The sequence below is a fragment of the Kogia breviceps genome, chromosome X, assembly GCF_026419965.1.
Source record: "Kogia breviceps isolate mKogBre1 chromosome X, mKogBre1 haplotype 1, whole genome shotgun sequence".
Classification (NCBI taxonomy): Eukaryota; Metazoa; Chordata; class Mammalia; order Artiodactyla; family Physeteridae; genus Kogia; species Kogia breviceps.
This window is the reverse complement of record NC_081330.1, coordinates 99,349,292-99,365,229: the sequence shown is the minus strand read 5'-3', so window position 1 is coordinate 99,365,229 and position 15,938 is coordinate 99,349,292. Positions and strand designations below refer to the sequence as shown.

The 15,938-nt window shown below is 39.9% G+C and overlaps 1 protein-coding gene across 3 annotated transcripts in view; it reads right to left on the bottom strand.

Moving 5' to 3' along the window:
- Positions 1-2,151: 2,151 nt before the first annotated feature.
- Positions 2,152-15,938, bottom strand: part of MED14 (mediator complex subunit 14) — a 73,732-nt gene continuing 59,945 nt past the window's right edge. The window contains exons 24-31 of one of the 3 annotated variants that reach the window (XM_059050709.2): positions 15,479-15,610; positions 13,315-13,497; positions 11,924-12,159; positions 9,421-9,600; positions 9,217-9,324; positions 7,659-7,784; positions 7,048-7,240; positions 2,152-4,453 (exon numbers count right to left, since the gene is read on the bottom strand). In XM_059050709.2, coding sequence (XP_058906692.1) covers positions 4,380-4,453; positions 7,048-7,240; positions 7,659-7,784; positions 9,217-9,324; positions 9,421-9,600; positions 11,924-12,159; positions 13,315-13,497; positions 15,479-15,610 — 1,232 coding nt within the window. In that variant the 3' untranslated portion in view covers positions 2,152-4,379. Of the gene's footprint in view, positions 4,454-7,047; positions 7,241-7,658; positions 7,785-9,216; positions 9,325-9,420; positions 9,601-11,923; positions 12,160-12,214; positions 12,432-13,314; positions 13,498-15,478; positions 15,611-15,938 lie in introns of those variants that run through there. The other 2 variants (XM_059050710.2, XM_059050711.2) reach the window with 2 other exon arrangements.

Here is a 15,938-nt window from a genome sequence, read left to right as displayed (position 1 = left end):
ACTTATGTTCCTTGCGTCATACAATTCTAGAAAGTTTACTTAAATGGATCCTAAGCCCGCAGGTTGGCTGTAGCCTATCTGGACATTAATGAAATTTGACCGTTGGCTGTCTGCACCGCGCACCTGTTATGCGCCTGCGGTGTGCCAAGGTGACACAAAGCTCAAAAACATCCGCCATTGGGCTACCTAGCAGAGGCAAAACAGCACGGCACATCACCCGGATTCTGGAGGGCTGCATCGCCCGGAGTGGGATGAGGACTTCTTCCACTATGGTCTTGAAGCATCGAGCTTAGATGATTTAGTACTCTTGGTTATATGATAATTAGAGCTCCTTGCATAAGGTAATCTAAATTCCAAATAAGTGCCATGAGGGTCAGAAGGCAATGGCTTGTCAATTCCAAATGACAAGAGGTCATCTCAATTTTAGTTGCTTTTAGTGAGCTTCTTGAGTTTGGAAAACATTTTAAAATTGTGTGTAGTCGGGCTTCCCTGGTGGCGCAGTGGTTGAGAATCCGCCTGCCGATGCAGGGAACACGGGTTCGTGCCCCGGTCCGGGAGGATCCCGCGTGCCGCGGAGAGGCTGGGCCCGTGAGCCATGGCCACTGAACCTGTGCGTCCGGAGCCTGTGCTCCGCAACGGGAGAGGCCACAACAATGAGGCCCGTGTACCATACACACACACACAAAAAAAATAAATTGTGTGTAGTCAAAAGGCTCTGAGGGATGAGTCTAAACATTGAAGCCTTCCCCTGACTTCGTTTCACAGCAAAGTAGCAGTGTTCAGGAGTGTCAGCTTTGGACTCAAAATGCTGCTTCTTAGCTGTTTGATCTTAAGCAATCTTTGCACAGGCTCCGGACGCGCAGGCTCAGCGGCCATGGCTCACGGGCCCAGCTGCTCCGCGGCACGCGGGATCCTCCCGGACCGGGGCACGAACCCGCGTCCCCTGCATCCTTAGATGGACTCTCAACCACTGCGCCACCAGGGAAGCCCGATCGTAAGCAATCTTAATTTGATTTCAGCAAATTACTTCATTTCTCTAGGCCTCAGTTTACTCATAGTAAAAGGAGGCCTACCCTGCTGCGTTGTTGTGACAATTAAATACAGTCTGAAATACTTAGTGCCCGGCAATAGTAAGCTCTCAGTAAATATTAGCTATTATTTTATATTGACCTAAACATGCCCTTTCATCAATCAATCATTCCTGGGCAAAGTATTTTAACAAATCACTGGCCACCTGGGAATGGAGGCAATTTATAGAAGACCGTGAGCAGATCATAGTCTCCTGGAATTCTGCAGCACAATGCTGGCTGGCCTCTGCTAATTTTTTCTTAAAAACCTCGATACTAAATCCATCCCAAGTAAATTTCAAATCATTCCCTTAGACAAACTGTCCATTCCCATTAAACCACATGAAAAAGGAAATTCCACAAGGAACAATGAAATATACATTAACATCTTTCCTTTCTGTCCCTTAAGTTCCTTGAGTATAAATTCTCTTATAATTTTCTGTGTATTGATTTTACATCAGGAACACTTGGATGATAGTAAACTGGATTAAAGTAAAATGTAATAGGTATTTCTTCTGGGGAAGAAACCATGAAAGAAAGGAATATCTTTTTTTATGTTGAAATTGGACCCAGATTTAGAGTAGCAAAATTATATTTCTTGAAGTTATCAAATTAACCATGATCCAAAAAATGACTAACAGACTATTTAGTATCCCGTCGCTGAACAGGTTACTGTGTTAACTACAACATAGTAAAGTTATTAGTGGTGTTTAAATTCAAAATCATGTATATTTTAGTTTATGCTTGCACGTAGCTCACTCAGCGTTAGTTTTCAAAGTTCGGCGCTCCTGTTATTAATAACTTGATATGTTCTGTTAAAGTTTCCGCTTTCTTCCTCTCTAATTCTGAAAATACTTCTAATACATTCTGTTTTTTTAATCTTTTGGCCGCGCCGCGGCGCGTGGGATCTTAGTTCCCCGACCAGGGATTGAACCCGCGGCTCCCTGCATTGGAAGCGCGGAGTCCTCATTTCAGCAGATGGAAAAAACAATGTGGCAAATCAGGACCAATTTCTTCAAGGTTAAGCTAATATTAAACCAGACTACTAGCCAAAACATCTTCATGAAAATTAGAGAGTTGGTAGTTCTCTGAAACTTGTATAAATTTTATTTATTACTGAAATTTCTAAAGTCACATTGAAACACACTAAAGACCCAAATCACCTATTAGGCAAAATCCCTATGGGCATCCAGTCCCTTTGATTGAACTCGGTTAACAAAAGAGGCAAAAGACATAGTTTGTGATGAAACCTAAGATTCAAATGCTAAGTGTTTTCAAGCTGTAATAAAGTATGCACCAATTCCAAGTATCAAGCGTGATATCAAAATTCACATCCATGGGTGTTCTCTTCATAAGCATCACAAGCAAATTCTGTTCACTGAATCCTATCTTTTGATTTGCACAATGCATTCAGAGATGACTTATAATAAGGAACAAAGTATCTACTGAATGCATCATGTTTAAAAATGCAATTAATATTTCCAAACCACACTTAAAAGGGGAAATGCCTGAAAATTTAACTCTATTAATAAAATTATTTGAGACAATATTATCCTGCAGATAAAAATACATTTGTTGTACATACATGTAGATTTCTACATGAAAGAAAGGATTCCAAATAGGAAAGGGCTGACCCTTGATAAAGACATCTCAGACTGCCAAACTGATGTGATTACCATTGTAAGGTGAACCAAAAACAGAAGGATAAAAGGTAAGTTAAGGGAAGGCTAAAAGTTTAGTCACCTGCTTCTGCATAGTGGCAGAGTTGGGTGAGAAGCAGGAGATGAAGGCAGAAATAAGACATAGAAGAAAGGCAAAGAAGGCCTCAATTCTGACCAGAAATGGAGAATCAAGCAAAGTTGAGAACAGATATTAACTGCAATGAGATGCTTGAAACTAGAATTTGGTAGCTGATAGTCACAGAAGCTCAATTAAATCATCTTAAAGTAGAATTAGATAAAGCATCTAAAATTTCATGGAGAACCAGTATTACAGTGATCAGATAACTCAGCATGGTATTACCATTTAAAAAACTTTCCCAAATAACATCAAGTCTCCAGAAGACCTTTGCTTTGGATCATGTTCTCTGAAGCTTAAAAAAGTTCCCAGCTGACTGGGAGAGACAGCACAGTGCTCCAAACAGAAACTCTGCTGAGATGTGTAACAGAAACTCCATTTGACCCTGGACAGACCCTGGGTCTTGGATTCTTCCTAGTGAGTGCACTGCACCAGGTTTCTTCCAGGTAAAACATTTTATCATTTTGTTGACAATAAAGTAAATTGGGATTGTTTAGAACCACCCCAATTCTGGTGGGGAAGGCAAGGGGGAGAAGTTAATCAAGATAAAGAAACATCACAGAAATTTCATGCAAGGGTAGAGCATTCAAGTTCTTGGTTTCCTAATTAATGCTGTATGCAGAAGTATCCTGTAAACTAAATTTGCCTAATAGAAAAGTTCCCACATCCTCAACAGAGAATGACTGCAGTATTTGGGATCCTTGATCAATATGAACTACTCACTGTCTGTTCTCAAAGATTGGGTTCTTTCTTTTTTACCCAAATCCTACACTGAAAGACAACCAAGGTCCTAAATGTTAACCACCAGTCAAATTAGGAATGTTTAAAGAAAATAAATTAACCTTGAAACAAAGAAGCAGATGTTTTGGTCAAATTTCAGACATGTATTATTAGAAATTAATTACTGGCCCCACCAGGTTAAAGATGAAGGGAGGCCCTGAGAAGTCTACAGAGCTGATATACACACAAGTGAGGGTCACTTTTTTTAACCTAGTTTTATTAAATATTGCTTCTTTGGGATGTGTTTATAACAACTCCCAGAACATTTTCATGTAAGGATTCAAAGCGGTCATATTAAAATACAGCTTCAATATAAAGTTTATCACAGTTTTACAGTATTCAAAAATGACAGACCTGCCTTAAAAAATAAAACAAAACCCAAAAAAGGACTATTACACCCCAAACATAAGAAAACAATTAAATAAACAAGTTTGGCATTTCCATAACTTTATAGTATAAAACAGAATATTAAATCTATTACTGGCAAACGGACACTGATGTATTACCTAGTTCGAAATGTGTCCCATTTCAACACACTATACAAGTTCATTATACAAAAGATTGGTGGTCTTTATGATCAAAGAAGTGCACCCTGAAAATTTTTGCCACTTTAGAATATTCAGCTCTTAAAGTCAAAAAAGTCCTTTTGCTTTTTTAAATTGAAGGCTGAATTCAGATTTTTTTTTTGTTGTTTTGTCTCTTTTGTCAGCCTTCCTGGTTTAAAAACAATAGTGTCTATGGACGCCCACCAGGGGGCAGTGTAAGATTAGCCATTAAATCACGAACAGCTGCAAATATTGTGCATTCACCTGCAACAGAGAAAAATGGTCATTAGCTATTCGCAATACAGGAAAGATGATGTTAACACACCGGTGAGGGTAGGGGTAATTAAATCTAAAATTAGCAAGAACTTTAAAGACCAAAACAAATGACTAGATTTTAACTGCACGGATTACAGGGGATTAAGCTTTGGTGTTAAGTATCAGATGATACTTGGTTTGGGTTTTGTTTTTTCATCATGAAGACATTTTGGGCAACTCCCAGTTAGATCTGAATTTAAGACAATATGCCTAGAGTTTCTCTACAGAAACACTGGAGCATTGGATAAGCCTTTGAAGTCGGACTTCAAGGCTCCTGATGACCTTTTCTTGAATCTAATAAAAGATCTAATTTTATATTTATATATTAGTTAACAACATCAATGGTGTCCTTCTGATGTTGCATTAAAGGCCAGATAAAAATGTCTATGACAGCACTAATAGAACCTTCTGTGATGACAGAAATATTCTATATGTGTGCTGTGGCTACTGGATACTTGTAATATAGCCAGTGTGACGGAGGAACTGAATTTTACATTTTATTTGACTTTAAATAGCCACATGTGAAGAGTGGCAGTTATACTGGACAGTGCAGGTCTACGACATCTATTGGAGTTTCCCTCAAATTTCCAGGAATTGATCAGCTTCTGGAGTTCAACGTTAAAATCAATTAATACAAAAATAAAATGATTCCTCCTTCACCGGGGAGGAAGTGATGAGTTTGGGAGGAGGGGAGGGAGGCTAAAGTACGGCACACCAACAATCCCAAAACAAGATTTGTTTGTGTGCGTGTGTATGGGGAGGTGGTTGGGGGAGGTTAATGATTCATCCTCTCAATTTCCCCTTTGCTCAAAGAATGAAATACCCTGCCTCTTACTTAGTGTGTGTGTGTGTGTGTGTGTGTGTGTGTGTGTGTGTGTGCACGCGCGCACACACACACACACACATATCTCAAATACTTAAATACAATAAGCCAAAACCAGTTGTAAATATTAGAAACCCCAAACCGGGTCCTTTCCCTAGAGCATGGCCTAATGCTACAGTGGCTGAGAGCGAGGGAAGTGAAGACCTCAACTGAATAATGGCCTTCCAGCAAAGGGCAGGATGTGCAGTGATCCTGCGCAAGTCACTGCAACCTTCTCTCCAACTACTGGAAAATTAGGTACAGAAAGAAAAATCCAAAGGTTTAACCAGTCTAAGGTCAAATAAAAGAAAAAAAATACTTCCAAAATATCGCAACAATTTCTTAAATAAAAGAAGTTACAACTTTTTCTTTTTTAAAAAACACATTTTCGTTATTGACAGGGAGAAAAACTTGCTTGATCCCAACAGGATCAAACATTCTTTCCTTTAAATTTTAAATTCCATGAGACATAATAATGATAGTCATCTGCTTGCGAAGGAATGGTGTTTATTATCAAAGTTATACTGAACTGCTACTTGGAAAATGCTGATAGCTTTAAACTTTGATTCTGAAGGACCTATTTTGAGCTGAAAGAAGAGAAGTCAAAGGATGAAAGCAGAAAATTGTAAGAAGTGGAAGAAGCATTACAACAAAAGAAGCACACCCTTCTCTACTGCCCAGTGCGTTCCTTATAAACTATACGTAGGTGAGAACTTGTCTATGTATACAATATGGGGCAAAAAACAGCTGAAAATATAATTTCTCCCATGATTCCTGTGTCTAGTAAAATTTTGACGCTGTGGTACCTAAAAAATGTTTCAGAGAACAACTTTCCCTCATTTAAAAAACTAATTCTGTTATCATACTATTCTAAACAGAAAGATACAGAGGACTTCCTTAATATTAGAAATAAGCAAAATTTAATTTAATTTCCTTAATGTTAGACATAAGCAGAATGGAAGAGAAGTTCTCTTTGCTGAGCTTTATGTTTTATAATAAAAAATTTAGCACTGCCAGAAGTTCCGTGTTAAGCATAGGCTACTCCGGTATTGAAGGGACCTTGTTTATCTACCAGAATCATTCTGGTCTCTTCGAAAATGTTCAGTTTGAGAGCTTCATTGTGCACTTGGTGAAAAGGTTCACTTGCACCCGCCTGACACTTATATAAGAAGCCCAAAAAGCAGTGATGCCATTTGTATCAGCTTTTATTCTTCACAAAACATTTAGAAGATACAGAAGTTTGAGTGATATTATTCTAGTCATGACTGAACCATGAAATAGGAGAAACCAACATGCATTTCAACTTGGTGATGTACAGAGTGGCAGGTATCGATGGTGGGGCAGGAATTCACAGCCATGGAAAATTCTATCATCCTAACCTAGGGCTTTGTGGCAACGTGTGCTATAAATACAAGCTTCTGGCATTAGCAACTGGGTCAGTCCCAATAGTAAATCACTAACAAAAATAAAGTCCAGGCAGCAGAGACATGGACAAAACTGAAGAACCAGTGAGAAAGGAAGAAAGCGACAGGCAGACATTAAGAGGGCCACGGCAACCAGAGCTCTACTACTAGGACTGGGGGGCAAGGTGGGTAAGGAGGGAGCAGAGGGGAGAAGGGGGATCTCTCAAAAGAACGTTTATAACATATATGCAATAAAATATCATCTACTTGTCATGTACCTTGTCGTGGTGGGTTCATCTCTGCAAACCTCTTCAGAATGTTGCTGACCATCATGGGAGCAGCAACAGAAGAGTTCTGCTGTCTGGGAATGTCTGCCTGCTGGGTGGTACCTGAAGCCATGTCATAAATGATTGGAACTATAATACTAACAGGTTCTTGGGGAGGGACCGACGTTTTCTGAGTTAGCTGAAGCTGTAGACACAACACAAACAAAAGAGAATAAAAACACAGTAAGAAAACAAAATATTTATCTAAATGTATCAGAAGTACTATCATTTACTCTACTGTCAGATTAAGATACAAGGAAAAGAAAATCAAATAGAACAAGAAAAGTGACAAACAACTAAATATTATGATTAAGATGCAACTGTGTCACACAATTACCTAGTTCAATATATTCCTTACTAAGGAACCAAGATTATGTGAGGTCTAAACTGACAATTAAGGGATCTGGGCCTATATTTGGCAGCAACAGGTAATTTCTGCAGTTATCCAAAAGAGGCTCTGTTATCCTCAAATGGCTTCTCCCTCAGAAGCTCTGCACATCTGCACCCATACACACACACACACACACACACACACACACACATGCATGCCAGGTGGTACTTACAAAAAATAGCATTTTGGATTTCAGCACCACAGCAGGTGTCCCAGGAGGTGCAATCGGTGGTGCACTGGGAGGGATCGTCAGGCAAAACTGAACGTTCCATTTTAGCTGTGTTGCCTGGTCAGGAAACTGTTTTGAAAAAAAAAAATTATGATAAAGTCATATGAACATTTAAAATTATATTCTAGTGTAGGAGCCTGAAAAGGTTAGATGGAATTTTATACTCAATTATCAGTAGATCATAAAGTTGATAACCTGCCTTTTCTCAAAGGAAATACACATGTGAAGTTCCTAACCGAAGAGTCAGCTCTGGATTTATATATGTTTGCCTTCCTTCCCTCCCACTTCATTAATTCCCAAGGACTGCGGGTTCTCCTTCCTTGGTGTCTCTGACATCTGTTCCCTCCCCTCTATTTTCACTGATGCCACTGAGCTCAGGGCTCCATTACTTCTCCCGTGGCCCCCCTAATGGTCCCTTCCATTGGCTGCCTCTCCCAATCCATCCTTACACCACTGCCAGACAAATGTCCTAGAGCATGGTTCTAATCTAGCTCACAAATGCTCAGTGACATGCAGTGATCCATGCTGTCCCCCACCCCACCCCCCAAGGACCAACACTGGCATTCAAGGTGCTTAACTGGTGCCAATCGAGACTTCCCAGTCTCATTTCCAACTCCTTCCCTAAAACAAACTAGTCAAACTGCATTAATAATGTTAAATTATATCTATGGAGCTTTTTTAGTGACATAAATATTTACTCCTTTAAAAATTCAAATGGATTTTTTTTAACATAAATAATGTTTCCTATAGCCTATGAGAGCAGAAGCCAAACGCTGAGACTACTAGCAAAGGAACACTGCCGTCCCAATATTAATAATAAAACACCAACTGAAAAAAGGAGTGAGGTATTTGGAATTACCCAAAGCAATGCTAGAAACATTAAAATGAAAGGACTACTGCAAGATTGGAAAAATAAAATTAGCTGCCATCTGGATTCCAGCTATATAATTGTATACTTTCATAGGAAAGAAGAGGCATTTAAAAATCTCCCCAGAGAGGATAGATTTTTCAATAAATGGTATTAGGGCAGTTGGAGGCATCTGAAAAAATTGGACCCATAATACCTCACCGTTTGACCCCAAGATGTATTTTAAATGGATCAAATATATAAGTAGTTTACAAAATGAATCCGTAACAGTATTAGGAGAAACCATGGGAGGATTATTTCATGATCTGGGAGTAGGAAGAGTATATTAAATGTATCTTTTTATAAGAGAGAAGCCACTGATAACTTGGATTGCCTGTGGGGAGGAGGACTAGATAGCTGGATGGGGATGGATGCAAAATTTCCCACTGTATCACCTCGTTCTAAATTCAAAAGATATAAGAGGATTGTATTACCTACTCAAAGACAAATAAAATTTAAGTTAAAAATTAAGAATGCAAGAGAAAAATGAAGTACATAACATAAATGGGTGAAAAGCAACATATACTGTTCCCACCAACTCCAACCTCCTCAGACCGACCTGGCTAGAAAAGTCTGTGTGTCACTGTAACTTACCAACTCTAGCTTCATAATATGCACACAGTCCCTGAGGATGTGTGTAGGAGCTCCTAACAGCTTGGTGAAAGCTATTAATGTATTGGCTTTAAATGGTGGTCCTGCAACCTACAAGGATAAATAAAGCAAGTTAAGTTACTCTTCATTCTACCTTGACTCCTGTTTCACTGACTGTATTAAAATTATGCATTAAGAAACACATACTCTTGTTTCAAAGAATTTCTCTAAAACTTGAAGTTCATCAGGTTTCCACTGTCCTGCATTTTCGGGTGTCACTTTTAGCTGAAGTGTTTGGTTGGTTTTGGGACTAAGGGCTACTCTGCATTTCAGCGCATCAGTCTTAAACATGATCACTCCGGGTTCATTAGAATTTATCAGCTGTAGCTGCAAAACAAGAAGCATGCATCAAATTAACATGTGAAATAATATGTAAGTCAAAGGGAAAATGAAAATGTTAACTAGAGAAATGTTTCAAAAGGAAAACAGCTAAGTTGATACCTGTTCCACAAAAAGGTATCTAGGCACTGAGCACCAGCAATTGCTAACCATATGGCAAAGAGAGGCAATCAGACATTATGTGTCTCTTGATGGAAGAACATAACACCACCTATCAAAACCACAACCAACTTGAGCCTGAATTCAGTAGTCAGATCCACAGGGTTGATCAATATTACAGAAATATGGAGGTCAAAAGAACATGTTAGATGATTCCAAAGGGATGCGATCAGCAAGATCCAGACTGTGAGAAACTCCACAGGACAAATGATATGGCTTCTTCAACAAATACATTATCTAATGAGAAATGGAGGGGGAACCTATTGTTTAGAAAGGACTTAAGAACATGTATGGATTTTGATTCAGATGGTAAAACCTGTGACAACTTGGGAAATCTGGACACCAATTAGAAATCTGATGATAAAGAAACTATGGATGAAATGATGTCAGGAATTTGCTGTCAAACAATCTGGGAGGAGGAGTTATAGATGAAACAATATTAGTGTGAGTTCACTGTTGAAGGTGGGTGATGAGAACAGACAGGTTTATTATACGATTCACTCTACTTTTGTATATGCTTAAAATTGTCCACAATAAGTTTTTAAAAAAAGATCCAGTAGGAAAAAAGAATAAAGAATTCAATTACAAAATGTTAGATCTGGACTGGGACGATATGCTAGTCCAGGGGTTGGTAAATATTTTGGGTTCTATGGCCTCTGCTGCAACCACCCAGAGATAATACGCAATTGAATGCGTGTGGCTGTGTTCCAATAAAACTTTACAAAAACAGGTGGAGGGCAGGACTTGGCCTCCAGGCCCATAGTTTACTGACCTCTGCTGTAGCCTAATATGCTGATTATGCAGATGAGCAAAATGAGGTTCAAAGGGCTGAAAGCTTACATGGCTTTTAAGTGGCAGAGGTGAGGCTAGATCACAGGTCTGATGATTACTTTTGAATGCTAATTTATTTCAACTTATGTTAAAACTTTTCTTTCTTTCAAATTTGAATATAAAGGTTGCAAAATAGCTTGGTGCCATCTGTGGAGAGACTATTTTAAACATTCACCATTCTGACTACCTCATTAACATAAATATCAATAATAATAATTATAAATAATATGTAACTGAATACCAAAACATTATGTAAAGGTTTTATATGAAGTTATCTCAAATTCCCCCAACTGCTGTGAGTTAGGTAGATACTACTATCTACTATTATCAAAAAGGTGAAGAAATGTGTCGAAGCTCGTACCAGCCAGTGGCATGGCCTGGCTACAAACTGGGGTAGCCTGACTGTAGAACTGGTGCTCTCAACTCTGAACTGTCTCCTAAGGGTATCACCACAGGATAGAAGTCTTTTTCTATAAGAGTTTTAAATCAATTCAGTTGCTCATGGTTTTTTTTTTTTGGTTTTTTTTTTTTTTTTTTGCGGTACGCGGGCCTCTCACTGTTGTGGCCTCTCCCGTTGCGGAGCACAGGCTCCGGACGTGCAGGCTCAATGGCCACGGCTCACGGGCCCAGCCGCTCCGCGGCATGTGGGATCTTCCCGGACCAGGGTTCAAACCCGTGTCCCTTGCATTGGCAGGCGGACTCTCAACCACTGCGCCACCAGGGAAGCCCGCTTATGTGTTTTTAAAAAATATTTATTTATTTATTCTGGCTGTGCCAGGTCTTAGTTGCGGCATGCGAACTCTTAGTTGCGGCATGTGGGATCTAGTTCCCTGACTAGGGATCGAACCCAAGCCCTGTGCACTGGAAGCACGTCTTAGCCACTGGACCGCCATGGAAATCCTCAATTGCTCATGTATTTAAAACGTAGCTTTCATCCTTGTGATCATAAATAATTTTATGATCACAGATTCAGATTCAGCCTGCCTGCAGAAGCATTCCAGAGGGCAAGTAGTTACTCATATGCTATTCTCTACCAAGTCAGATCCTGGGTGCACTTGTTCTACGGTATCGTGGGGACCTATCTCCAGGTCCATGATAGCCACAGTATGGCAAATTATAAGTGAAGGAATTTGTTAATGTAAGAATGGAAAAGAAAATAGTGGATCCATTTTTAATGCTACGGCGGAGAGCAAAACATAATTCTAACAGGCTGGTTAAAGGAGGTGAGGGAATAGCACTTCAGTTCAGATCCTATTCTAGGAAGCAACTTAGCACCTGCTTTGACAATCACCACTTAGGAATTCAGCAGGTACCCACATACCGTTTCTTGTTGAATAATTCTTTGAAGGTGTCGTCTCATGATGACGGATCCAAGGAATCTCTCAAGCGGAGAACAAAGGTAACTACCTGCTAGGCCGGGCACGAGGCCTGGCGTTGGAGAGGGCAGCAGTAAAATATTCAAGGCACTGTGAGTGAGGATGGTAGGGATGGAGGCCGCCCAGGAGCGCTGAGGTAGTTTACGAGGTGGAGGCATGTTTGTGGGCATCGTTTGGGAACCTTTTGGGAAGGAAAACGTCATTTTTTTTTTACAAATACACACAATCTCGTTGTTCCCTGTTTTGCTTTTATTAAACACCTTTACTTTTCTATAGCAATCCATACTGTTTCCGTTACTCCTTGTGGTGTTAACAATCACATATTAGTTTCCTTACAGTTATTCTCCTCCCTGCAGCCAGGTCCCTTGCAGTGTGACTTTGCAGCAGTTCCTTCAAGGAGTGGGGTCTACTTCTTTACTTGGGATCTGGGCTGGCCTTGTGACTTGCTGTGGCCTACAGAATGCAGTGGAAATGACACAGTGCCAGCTGCAGGCCTAGGCTTTTACTGACTCTCTTGGAATCCTGTCCAGGCCCAGGTGAGCAATCCCATGATCAAGTATGAGACCACAAGAAGCAGAGAGAAGCCAGGCCCCAGCCAACCCAGGAGCTGACCACAGATGCATGAGTGAGCCCAGCAGAGCCTGGAAGAATCATCCAGCTGGGCTCAGCGCAAACTGCCAATCTGCAGAACAGCGAGCGAACATATGATTGTTGTTGTTGTTGTTTTTGGGTTATTTTTGTTTTTTATTTTTTTTTGCGGTACGCGGGCCTCTCACTGCCGTGGCCTCTCCCGTTGCGGAGCACAGGCTCCGGACGCGCAGGCTCAGCAGCCATGGCTCACGGGCCCAGCCACTCCGCATGTGGGATCTTCCCGGACCGGGGCACGAACCCCTGTCCCCTGCATCGGCAGGCGGACTCTCAACCACTGCGCCACCAGGGAAGCCCTCATTGTTGTTTTAAGCCACTAAAAGTCACATGGCAAAAGCTAATGAACATATGTGTACAATTCTTCTTCTCTGTGTTAATTTGTATAACCTTGTCAGTTACCTTTAGGTATCTTTTAAGGTCTAGTAGTGCAGCTAAGTTAGTAGTCTTAACAGAGGTACAGGATTCACCTCAGAAGACTTCTGGAGGAGACATTCTCCTTTCTTACATTTTGCCCGACTTTTACAAATTTAACTACTGTTACAACCAATTTACTAAATGGATAAAAGTTTAAGTTATTGAGTATCCTTATTAAGTCATGACTTTCAAATGTGAGGATGAGGATAGAATGATTAAAACAGGTCATTTATGTTATTCTAAAAGCTAACATAAAAGTGTTGATGACACTCACTTGTTCCAGCTCGAGGGGAATGAGAAGCATCTGGAACTGGAGAATGTAGTGATGGGTTGGCTGGTGACATCCCAGGCATGCGAGTTGCTGGTGAGGGGCCAGACACTTGAGGAGACCCTGGCCAGTTCCCTGCTCGTCCACTTGGTGACACCATAGTGTATGGAGAACTGGGGTCCAGGGTTCCTGTAAACAAGTAAACAAATGGTTTTCAAAACCTATATTTTAATAGCTGAAAAGCTATTAAATAGCTGACAACATTCAAATGCTTAAACACCACGTGGTGATATTTTATTTTGTCTTTCAGTAAGATATTTCACTGAAGCCTGATGCACATGGCACATTTGAATCTCTATTTGGTGTAGTTTTTGTACTTTTGAACATGATACAAAAATTAGGAAGATAAAAAAATACTGAGAAAGGATAAAATTTACCTTTACACAAGCTTCAAGATGTGTAATATGTAACAATCTACTTTACACTAAATAACAAACACTATGTTTGAAAATATTAAGCAAAAAAATCTCAAAGCTCCTTTAAGGGTAGAAATCTTATATTTTTAAACTAACCCTGATAAATTATGTTTTCATTCTACTCAGAGAAGGCTGAAGAGAGGGAATTTTCCATTTTCTTTATTTAGTAAAGGGTACAGTGATTAAGAAATGCACCAAGAATCAAATTTTGAAAGCAGTGACCTCCTGAACAATCTGATATTTAAATTTCATCCTGCAGATACTTTTAACATATTTACACCTCTTTGTAACCAAATGACAAAATGAGAAAATACTTCTACCATATATCAGAGAATAAATGTTCCTTACTTAGAAATCTTACAAATCGGTAAGAAAAAACACAAGAATATAGGCAAAGGATATAAACTGGCAGGTGTAAAATAAGAAACACGAAAGACTAATGAACATAAAAAAAAGTTCAACTTCACTAGTAATCAAAAAACCACACGTAGAACAGTAATATGCCATTTTTTAGCTATCAAAATGACCAAGATTTTAAAAAATCACAATACCCCTTGTTGGCAATGATGCAGGAAAACAGACATTCTTGTACAATACTAGAGGAAATTGGTACAGCCTTTTAGGTAAGCAATTTGCAGTATGTTTCAAAAGCTTTAGAATTTCTCAAACCCTTTGAGACAGCAATTCCACTTCTAGGAACTTACCTAAGAAAATAATCCTGTGAGCAGAGAAGACACCATTTTCAGTTGTGAAAAAATAGAAACGTTCTAAACATATCGTAATCAGAGAATGGTTAAATCATGGTATGCCCAGACAAGGGGATACTATGAAGCCATTTAATATGATGTAGTTTTTACTGACAGAAATGTTCCTGCAAATATGAATAGTAAAGAGGAAAATCACAGATGCTACACAGCTGTAAAACCTGAGGAAGCTCTTTATGTTCAGATTTGGCACGGGATTCATGATACAGTTAAGTGATGAATGTAAGGCACCGAACACGGAGTGCAGTATGCTGCTATGTGTGTAAAAGAGAGGGGGAAGAACAATCCACATGAGACATCCCTCCAAGAATGCACAAGAAATCAGTAGCACTAAATGCCTTTGGGAGGAAGAACTAGGTGGTTGGTGGACTCCAAAGGAAACACCTCACTGGCTACCTCTTCTATTCTTCCTCTTTTTGAGCAAATTCAAAATAGAATTTTTGAGTTAAAAAATTCAAGTCTCAAAACAATACATATGGTAGGGTCCCAATTTTGTGTGTGGGGGGTGGTGTTTAAGGGGAGAGAAGAAGATGGGTAGAGAGCAAGATAGAGCAACAGAGATTTGGGCGGGCGGGCAGGCAAGCAGGGGTGCGTGACAGGCCGAGTGAGGGGGAGAGAGAGTGCGAAGCAGACAGATTAACTGGTAGATCTCTTTGTTGTGTGATTAGGAAAAATGTATTCTTATTTTTGGCTGTGCCACGCGGCACATGGGATCTTAGTTCCGAACCTGGGCCCCCTGCAGTGGAAGCACGGAGTCCTAACCACTGGACCACCAGGGAATTCCCAGGAAAAACGTACTTTCTTTTGCTATTTCCCCAATACACAAGTGCTAATTTTGCAAAAAGAAAAGTTATTTAACAAAAACTTATTTAACAAAAACTACTTTCACATCAAACTCTTATGTTCTAGCAATTTCCGGTATGGACTCACCATGTGGACTAGCAAAACTGGCCCCTGGTCCTATTGAGATTCCATGCGAGGAAGGGGGAGGAGTTGGAACAAATGATGCTGGTGATGGGGCTCTCAAAGCCCCACTGGGGGAGCTGGCGGCATGCAGATTTCCTAATAAAGGAAAATAATTATAGATGATCTTGCAGGACACATATTATGTCCTGTCCAAGGACCCCGAGTTAAGACTCTCTACAGACTAAAGAAACAAGTAGTAAAGCTCCCATGAGTAGCACAAAGAAAAACTGGAACAATTTCAGTATGGAAAAAGAGAGACATCAATTCCATGGGGCCCAAATTCTAGCTCTTATATTGACTGATGTTTAAAAAAAAATCCAGTGTACCTTTTTATCCACTCACTCATTCAACAAGTAGGCATGAACATCAATTTCATGCCAAGCATTGCTGTAGGTACTGGGGATGCAGCAGTTAACAAGAGACA